General features: G+C 52.2%; 1 protein-coding gene across 2 annotated transcripts; it reads left to right on the top strand.

Moving 5' to 3' along the window:
- Nucleotides 1-6: 6 nt before the first annotated feature.
- NAGK (N-acetylglucosamine kinase) lies at nt 7-9185 on the top strand. Of its 2 annotated transcripts, none has more exons than XM_006106769.2 (10): nt 7-20; nt 1933-2017; nt 2149-2247; nt 3027-3168; nt 3832-3942; nt 4601-4713; nt 6580-6667; nt 7565-7662; nt 8410-8488; nt 8666-8991. In XM_006106769.2, the coding sequence occupies exons 3-10, from the start codon at nt 2188-2190 to the stop codon at nt 8854-8856; spliced, it is 882 nt and encodes a 293-aa protein (XP_006106831.2). In that variant the 5' UTR covers nt 7-20; nt 1933-2017; nt 2149-2187; the 3' UTR covers nt 8857-8991. The 2 variants fall into 2 exon arrangements, with proteins under 2 accessions (XP_006106831.2, XP_023603321.1); XM_023747553.1 differs by lacking the exon at nt 7-20 and adding an exon at nt 1076-1180 and having other exon boundaries at nt 8666-9185.
- The last annotated feature ends 236 nt before the right edge of the window (nt 9186-9421 follow it).

The raw sequence follows: 9421 nt of genomic DNA, 5'->3' as shown, positions 1-9421 counted from the left end.
CTCTACGGGGGTGTAGAGGGGTGAGTGCGGCCGGGTGGCGGGAGCCCAGGAGGGGCGTCCTGCCAGCGGCTTGGCCCTGCCCCTGCCCGAGGGCGGGGCGGAGGAAAGGCCGTGGACGGGCTGGTGGCCTCCCGCCTCCGAGACCGGCCGCTTTGGGCTGCGGGGCTGCGGGGCCTTGCAGAGCAGGTTCTGTGCACGCGCGGCGGTGCCTTTGCTCGCGCGGGTGCGTGTCCTGCCGGGGCTCTGCGGGTGCCACGGCCACACCCGGGGCCGGGCGTGGGGGGGCGTGGGGCCGGGGGCTCCTTTGTGTTTCACGGCGGGACCACGCCCCTTTCCCCAGGAACGACCCACTCGTCTGTACCCCATTCCCGACCCCATGGAGGTTTTTGTGGAACAGGTGTCAGGTGTGAAGTTGCTGGCCTGGCGGGTGGGGAGGGAGAGTGGGTGGAAGCCGGGACGGAGATCTTTGCCAGAGGATGTCTGGGAGCTGGGGCCGCTGGAACCAGGGTGCTAGCCCGGCCCCTCTAGGCTCCTGACTCTGGAAAGAGCCCTGTTATTCTTGCATTTTTCCTGCTCAGAAGATTGTCTCCTGGACTTTTTGTAGAGGCAAGACTTTTACCCAGTATAGGCTTCAGTTCCCACTTGTGTATAAAGTGAGAAGAGAGATGAAGGGGATGATCGCCAAGTCTCCTGCCAGTGACAACATTCTCTGAATCCGGGTGCATCAAATCAGAGCATAATAGAGGTGGCTGTTGCCTCAGCCAGGGCACTTTTGAATCTGAATTGGATTACTTATATGGCAGCCACATCTCTGCTCACGCATGGACCCCACCATGTTTTTTTCACATGCATTGTTAAAGTTGATCTTCCCCATCCTGTAACTATTGTCCTTTTTTAAAAAAACAAACAAACAAACAACAACAAAAACCTAAGTACAAGAGTTTGGATTCATCCCTGTTATATGTATAAGATATGACCCTTTTTTCCCCCCCGTTTGTCAAGAAGTTCTTTTCCGTATTGAATCTCATGCATTAACTTCCCCTTGAAACTTCTTTTCACTTTTTAGTTTGGTCAGCAGGTCTTCAGTGTCCTCTTCTGATAGTCTCAAAAGTACTGATCGGTATAGAAACATACATCTCACCACCACAGACCTCCCTCCAAACTTCCATTTCCCCCAGGAGTAAGCATTTGACCGTTTAGTTCAGCGGTTCCTAAACTTATTTGGCCTACCGCCCCTTTCCAGAAAAAATATTACTCAGCCCCTGGAAATTAATTTTTTTAAAAATTTTAATAGCAGTTACTCATCGCCCCCAAATGCACCTGTGGCCATCACCGCCCCCCTGGATCGCTGCAGCGCCCACTTTGGGAATCACTGGTTTAGTTGCTTCCGTGGGTATAAACTCGCTGCCACCTGGTCAGTGTTTCTCACCAGGGTGTCTTCAAGACCTTGGCAGCTGGGGCTGGATCTTGACAGGCCGCCTTTAGCTTTTGTGAGAAGCAGAGAGATGTGCCATTCTCTTTCGTCACATTTAGTGAGTGTTGCCTGTGCTAGGGGTGAGGATAAATGATCTAAGAACTTGTGGGCTAGTGAGGGGCAGACAGAAAAACACTGAATACACTCAATACAGAGGAATCCTTAAAAGTTATGGAGGCACTGACTTGCCTTAGCTAATGGAGCTGTGTGAGTGCGCCACACGCCAGAGGTTTCAAGGACTAGCTGATGTATAAGTAGGGCCTTGCAGGATAAGTAGGATATCCCCAGCGGAAGCTGAGCAGGACCAGGAGCACAAACAGCCACCAAACCATGGGGGTGGGTTTGGGGATGGTGACTGGGTTTACTGAAGCAGTCTCTATCACACTGGCTCTGTGACAGCGACTGCACAAGCTTAGCTGTACCTTGGGGTTTTTCTGAGCAAGACTTGTGTTCTGTAGGGGAGGAACACAGTCCAAGGTCCTTTTACTCTCAGAGGATGGGCAGATCCTGGCAGAAGCGGATGGACTCAGCACAAACCACTGGGTAAAGGCCACACTGAGGGGCTTGGTTGTGGTTTTATTCCCTGTAACTCCTGGTCAGGGGTAGCAGCCTGTAGGGGCAGCACAGGTGTGCAGGCCTCTGTAACTCCTCCTTCTTCCCTTGACTGGGGCCAGCTGATCGGGACAGACAAGTGTGTGGAGAGGATCAACGAGATGGTGAGCAGGGCCAAGCAGAAAGCAGGAGTGGATCCGCTGGTGCCTCTACGAAGCTTGGTGAGTCTGGGGTAGAGCCTGGGAGATGAGTCACAGCAACACTGAGGAAGCGCGTTTGAGGTAGATGAGTCCGATGACCTTGACTGCAGAGGTAAAGACCTTGGAGGCTTATTCTCTGGTCTAGAAACTCGCACGAGCTCACCTATTCTTGTGGCTTCAGTTGTCATCTACAAGCCATAACGATTGGAAGAGCACCGGGCTTTGGGGAGCCACTGCGACCTTGGTGTGTCACTCAGCATCTCTGTGACCCTCCTTTTCCTCGTTTGGAAAGTGCAGATGACAGGAGCTGCCTCAGAGTTGCTGGGGAAGTAAAATGACATGACACACTCTGAAGTGGTTAGCAGAGACCCTGCCCCATGAGCATTTACTAAGTGAGCGCTTCTTCCCAGCTCAGGCCTCTCTCCCAAGTTGCTGTAGCCTTGGCTTCTCCCTGGACACGTCCTCAGTGAGATGTTCTGCAGGCACAGCCCAACCCCATGTATTCCCGACCAAGCTTGTCTCTCCTCAACCTGCTCCTCTGCCTAATTTTTCTGTTAAGGGCACTGTTGTCATCCTAAGCTCCAAACTTGGCATCATTGAATCCCCAGTCCATTTCCTGTCCAGGTTCTTCCTACAGCCACAATCTTCCAAGGGGTTAGCATGTGGGGTGGAAGGAAGACTGGGGCTGGAGAAGCAGGGCCCAGGTGTAGAGAGCAGGGGGCAGGTAGCAGGAGGGGTGGGGGTTGAGAAAGGAGCTGGGTCTACATCTTGCTTGCCTGCTCGCCTCCCCCGTGGCCTAGGGCCTGTCCCTGAGCGGTGGGGAGCAGGAGGATGCGGTGAGGATCCTGATGGAGGAGCTGAGGGACCGATTTCCCTACCTGAGCGAAAGCTACGTAATCACCACCGATGCCGCTGGCTCCATCGCCACAGCTACGCCGGATGGTGAGGAGGTGGAGGGAGGGGTGAGGTTGAGAACTTTTTCTTGGGAAAGCTTGTTAGATGTAGCTGGGAGAATTGGTCTTGCAAATATCTGGAAGGCAACCTCCATCATATCCCATCCCCCTTTAATTAGCTTAAGTCCCTGCCAGTGCAAAGACTGGACAGGAGGGAGGGCAAGAGGGTATCTTGATGAGAAACAAGACATAAGACTCCATCCCAAAGGAAGCAGGTCCTGAGGCTGGCTGAGGAAAGCAGTAAATGCTGAGAAAAAGGAAGAGGAGCTCTGATAGGAGTGTAAAAAGCATTGGTACCACAAGATTGGCATATTGATAGGGTGGTGTAGGCTATTGAGTATTACTGTGAATAGGATCCAGCACCATCCCTGGCATATAGTAGGTACTCAGTAAAGCAGGTAGTCACTGGAAAGCTGGCTGGGCAAGGGGACACAGGCTCCTATTCTCTCTGTCCCCAGAGAAGGGCTGTATGTGACTGGAGTTGCTCTGAGAGCGGTCCCCCACCTTAGCAGGAAACTAGCTCAGTTTTCTCTGCAAGGCTGGGTGGCGATCCCTGGCCCGGGCTGGTGTTTGTCCTTTCTTCAGTTGGAAGCTGTGCACTTGCTGTGTGCAGTGCGTTGGCCACACTGAGCCCCCTGTGCCCTTTCCCCAGGTGGGATCGTGCTCATCTCTGGGACAGGCTCCAACTGCAGGCTCATCAACCCAGATGGCTCTGAGAGTGGCTGCGGCGGCTGGGGCCACATGATGGGGGACGAGGGCTCAGGTGAGCTCTCACCGACTGGGCCTGGCTCAGGGTCCTGGACCTTCCCTGCCTGCAGCTCTTCAGTCTTCTCTCTTGCCTTCAACCTGCTGACCCCTTGGGGCTTTCTGGGGACAGCTCCTGAGTCGATGGTCCTGAGTACAAAACAGTGACCGAGAGAGCGTAGAGATGCAAATGCTGGACAAGCGGCTGCCTTGCTCTTCAGCAGTGATATGCACCCCGGATTCAGGTTCATGCCTCAGCATAATAGCTGTTGACTACGTGTGTTGGCTTTGGAGCCCTGGGGAGGAATGGACACTAGGAAGGTTAAGGCCAAGGAAGCCAGGAGATGCTCTGCTCGTCTGCTAATGGGAAGGGGATATAGAAGCTTCTCCCGCTATCATATCTTTATAGGCAGCAGGTGTAGGTTTTCATAGGGGCCCTTGAGGTCCAGTTCCTAGCAGCTGGTGTGACACAGCGTCACCTGTTCTGTCTTCCCCCTCCAGCTTTCCCTTATGTGATCCGTCAGATGCAGTTCAATTAGAGGCCACCTGTCTGGGAATCGGGGCGCCTAGCTTGCTATAGTATCCATGCTGACTGCTCAGCCTGTCTAGGTCTGAGGTCCCTTCCCTGTGAGCTTGGGGAGCTTGCCCCCTCTTCTAGCCCTCTCTGCTCTCCACAGCCTACTGGATTGCACACCAGGCAGTGAAAATAGTGTTCGACTCCATCGACAACCTGGAGGCAGCTCCTCATGACATTGGCTACGTCAAACAGGCCATGTTCAGCTACTTCCAGGTACGCCCCCTGCCCCTGGTACACACGCACACCTGGGGTAGGGCAGTGGGAGACTGAGCAGGAGTGATGCAAGAGAGGGACTGGGTGAGCCAAAGGAAAGTCGGGGTGAGTCGTGGGTCAGAGCTAGAGGATAGAGAAGTCATAGGTGAGGAAAGGATTTGGATCAATATGGCGGTATGTACATTCCAGGAGGGTATCAGGCATGAGGGAGGAGAAGGTTAGGGATGGGTGGTTAGCCACACTTCATTCTTGGGCAGGTAGTGAAGGCAGATGACATTCTAAGCTGGAATGAGGAGTGCAGAGTGAGATCAGGAAACAGTGCTCACAGACGGAGACGGGGGTAAAGTCCGAACAGATACGTTAGACAGCGAGCTGTTGCGGCCTGTGTGGGTCAGGGAGGAGAGGCATTAGGAGGTGGACTGGGAGAGTTCTCAGGGAGGTGTGGCCTCCTACCCAGGCTATCGGGGATTGATTTTCCTCAGCTGTGCTTATTTGTAGTGGGTTTGGAAATAGCTGAGTTTATCTGAGCCAGAGGTAAAAGGTGGGAAGAGGAGAAGGAAGAGAATACAGATGTAATAGACATCTCTCTGAGTGAGGGCCACTTAGGTGAGCTGGGGATGGGGTCTGGGAAAGAGATTAGAAATATAGGAGGTAGGCCCTGTATTTTCAAGACTCATAGGTTGATGATTATAGAGAAACTGGCCTGGGCCAAGCTGAGGAATAGGAATAGCAACTGCTATAGCAGCAGTTCATAACCTGTGGGTCTCGACCCCTTTGGCGGTCGAACGACCCTTTCACAGGGGTCGCCTAAGACCATCCTGCATATCAGATATTTACATTACGATTCATAACAGTAGCAACATTACAGTTATGAAGTAGCAATGAAAATAATTTTATGGTTGGGTCACAACATGAGGAACTGTATTTAAAGGGCCAGAAGGTTGAGAACCACTGTGCTATAGGAAGTGGAGATAAGGTATGCTGACTCAGCAACTGGTTCTAAATCCCAGTGATATATCTACCACTCCCTCTCTTATCCTTTGGTCATTTTTATAAGGTCATTGTAGAGAGTAAATAAGTAGTCTTTATAATAGTAATACATTGCTGTAGGAGCTCAAATTTTAAACCTTCTATCTGGGGAATCACTGGTTCCTCAGGACCTTCAGAGGTATTACTGGTTTGTTGAGTTTGTTGGGATAGAAGAAGGACTTCCGTGGCCAAATAAGTTTGGGGGAAACAAATAGATTTCTTGGTTCAGGACTTCTCAGAGCCTTTAACTTGCTAATGTGCACTGTGAATGTCTAAGGGAGGGTTACAGTGTGCAGTAGTCTTTAGAGTCCTTTGATCAAATAAATCTGTTCACGAGCACCTCAGGGAGCTACAGAACACACTTTGGTGAGCACAGATCTGTGCTCTGTCCAAACTAATCTGTAAGGAGCAATGGAGCTTGTGTTGGGAGAACAAAGAACTTTTCTTAAGTGAGAAATCTCAAATCCTTGCATTCTCTATAGAGCAGCGGTTCTCAATCTGTGGGTCGCGACCCCTTGGGGGGTCAAACGACCCTTTCACAGGGGTCGCCTAAGACCATCGGAAAACACATATAATTACGTATTGTTTTTGTGATTAATCACTATGCTTTAATTATGTTCAATTTGTAACAATGAAATTGGGGTCACCACAACATGAGGAACTGTATTAAAGGGTCGCGGCATTAGGAAGGTTGAGAACCACTGCTCTAGAGCTTAAAAGAACAAAGGTTCCACCTTTTCAATCAGTAGAGACATGAGGAAGGTCACCTTGGATGGGCAGACTGAGGATTTTCCTTTGCTTCTGACAACTATCTTGTACCTTTTCTCTGCCTCTCAGGTGCCAGACCGGCTAGGAATCCTCGTACACCTGTATAGGGACTTTGATAAATCCAGGTTTGCTGGGTTTTGCCGGAAAATTGCAGAAGGTACTGGAGGGGGGGCAGGTTTGTTCCCTAGGTGGGAAGGGGGCCGTAGTGGAGGAAGGTTAAGATGGGGACTGGCAGCCAGTTTGATCTCCCTTTGTCCAAGTGGCCTCAGTTCTCTGCCACCATGGGCCTTGGGGTGAGGCGGGACACACAGTTGTACTGACAGCTGTTTTATGCTACCTGTTTCTCTTGGCAGCTATCGTGGCTTGTGCAGGCTGTATGTCCGTTTCTGAGAAATTTATGAAGCACTTGTCCTTTGGGCAAATCTGTAACTTTTTTAAAACCAAGATACCCAAAGAACTAGAGGATCCTGGAGCGGTTAGGCACGTTTGGTTGGGTGTCAGGAGTAGCTGAACCATAGGGCTTACTTGTCTGCACGCCACTCTTTCTCCACTGTACGGTCCACACTTCCTTAACTTGGATTCCTGCAGCCTCAGGGCATTGGAGGATCCTGCTGGCAGGAGGCCCCTTCAGAACAGAGCTGGGAAGGAGCTGACCAATAGCAGACTGTAGAAGGAGGGTGGGGGCCCTGACAGGAGCACCAGCCAGCTGCTCAAGTAGAGTCCTGGGTCCCCAGAGCCGAGACCTTCTGGGACAGACTCCATAACTCCATGTAAGCCGGAGTGTGAGCCCGGTGCCAGGGTGCTTCTCTAGTGGAGGGCTTCCCTTCTCAAGTGCCTAGAACGAGCCACCTCCATCCAGGACACCCTTCCTAGGGAGAAGGGCCTGGTAGGGGTGGGGGAAGTAAGGGTGGAGTGGCAGCTTTGGAGGCTGACTTGCCTACATGCCCTGAGGTGGGCATCATTCCTAGCTGTCGCTGCCCTGCACCAGAGAGCGGGAACTGAGCACTGGCAGCTCCCTGGGAACTCACCGCTCCCCCCTCCTCCCCTCCCCCAGGTGCTCAGCAGGGAGACCCCCTCTCCCGGTACATCTTCAGGAAGGCTGGGGAGATGCTGGGCAGGCACGTGGTGGCGGTGTTGCCTGAGATTGACCCGGTGAGTTGAGGTGGGAGCTGCTGGGCCAGGTTTGGCCCTTTCCCACGAGGGGTGAGACAGTCCCATCGAACTCTGTAAATTGGATATGATTTTAAATGAAAACTTGGGGCCGAAACCGGTTTGGCTCAGTGGATAGAGCATCGGCCTGCGGACTGAAAGGTCCCAGGTTCGATTCCGGTCAAGGGCATGTACCTGGGTTGCGGGCACATCCCCAGTAGGAGGTGTGCAGGAGGCAGCTGATCGATGTTTCTCTCTCATCGATGTTTCTGACTCTCTATCTCTCTCCCTTCCTCTCTGTAAAAAATCAATAAAATATATTTAAAAAAAATAAAAATAAAAATAAATGAAAACTTGGGTTTGAGAAAAATTTTGTAGAATGTCTATGACACAAAAAAGTTCTTTGGTCCAGTGCCTCCTGCCTGTGGCTGGTCCGTGATCTTTCTTTATATGTCGTGCATTGGTTCAATGTGGTAACGGGCTCCCCCCTTTCAGTCATGTTTCTGCCCATTTCCCTCTCTTCTTGCTCCTTCCTCTGTTGCTGCTCAATGCTTTTTCCTTTCCCCTCTCCCCCTTGCCTTTGTGAATCTCCCTATTTTCCTCCCCTTCCCCCTTTCTTTCCCCCTTGAGTTCACCACTGGTTCTCAACTAGTGGCGTGCACATGGGATAGGGAGCGCTGGTTTTAAGATTATCCCCTTCAGCATCGGAGACTTGGTCACCCCCACTGTCCATTTCTGCTCTCTGGCCAGGTCTTGTTCAAAGGGGAGATTGGCCTCCCCATCCTGTGTGTGGGCTCTGTGTGGAAGAGCTGGGAGCTGCTGAAGGAAGGTGAGTGTGTGTTGGGGATTGGGGGGAGGGGTTTGGGGGGGTCAAGGGTGAGGGATGGTGCGGGAAGAGGTGGCTCAGGAAAGCTCTCTGCTCCAGGGAGGACTTGGGACCTGAGGCCACTGATGCCTCAGCTCCAGCCCTCAGCCTTCATCTGTCCTCTGCCCTCTTTTCCTCCAGGTTTCCTGTTGGCGCTGACCCAGGGCAGAGAGATCCAGGCTCAGAACTCCTTCTCCAGCTTCACCCTGATGAAGCTCAATCACTCCTCTGCCCTGGGCGGGGCCAGCCTCGGGGCCAGGCACATCGGGCACCTCCTCCCCTTGGACTACAGTGTCAATGCCGTTGCCTTCTACTCTTATACCTTCTCCTAGGGGGCTGGCCCTGGCTCCACCCCCGCCGTGGCCAGTGGACAATGGGTGCTGGGAGGGAGGGGGATTTTTTTTCCTTTTCCTTTTTTTTTTTTCCAAAGGAAAAACAGAAAATAAATGCACTTTACCCACTCCCCAGTTGGATTGTGTTGTGAAGCACACTTGCTATGTACATTCAGTGCACCTGCCTGCAGGTGGCCCAGAGGGCTCGGGAATGGGTTTAGCCCAGGGTTTAAAGCCCCACCCCCAGGTGCTTGGCCTGCAGTTGGACTTACAGTTTATCTGTGTGCCACCCCTCCCCCAGTGTTAGCATACTCCTGATGCTGCTGCCGGTTAACCTGTGTCCTCAATTTTCTGTCAAAGTGGGTAATGATCTCTGCCAGAGCATTTCAGTGGAACTAAATGTTCTCCATGCAAAACATCACCGGGAATGACCTTCGACATACCACACCCTCTCCTGAGAGTGCCACATAGAATTTAGGGGACAGGATGCAAATCTCATCTGGGAGGATTGGTACTTAGGGGTGAGCAGCACATTTTGCAGTTTTCTGCGGAAGTGAGTCCTTTG

This window comes from Myotis lucifugus, unplaced genomic scaffold, assembly GCF_000147115.1.
Source record: "Myotis lucifugus unplaced genomic scaffold, Myoluc2.0 scaffold_905, whole genome shotgun sequence".
Classification (NCBI taxonomy): domain Eukaryota; kingdom Metazoa; phylum Chordata; class Mammalia; order Chiroptera; family Vespertilionidae; genus Myotis; species Myotis lucifugus.
Note: the sequence above shows the minus strand (reverse complement) of the source record. Positions and strands in the feature narration are given on the sequence as shown.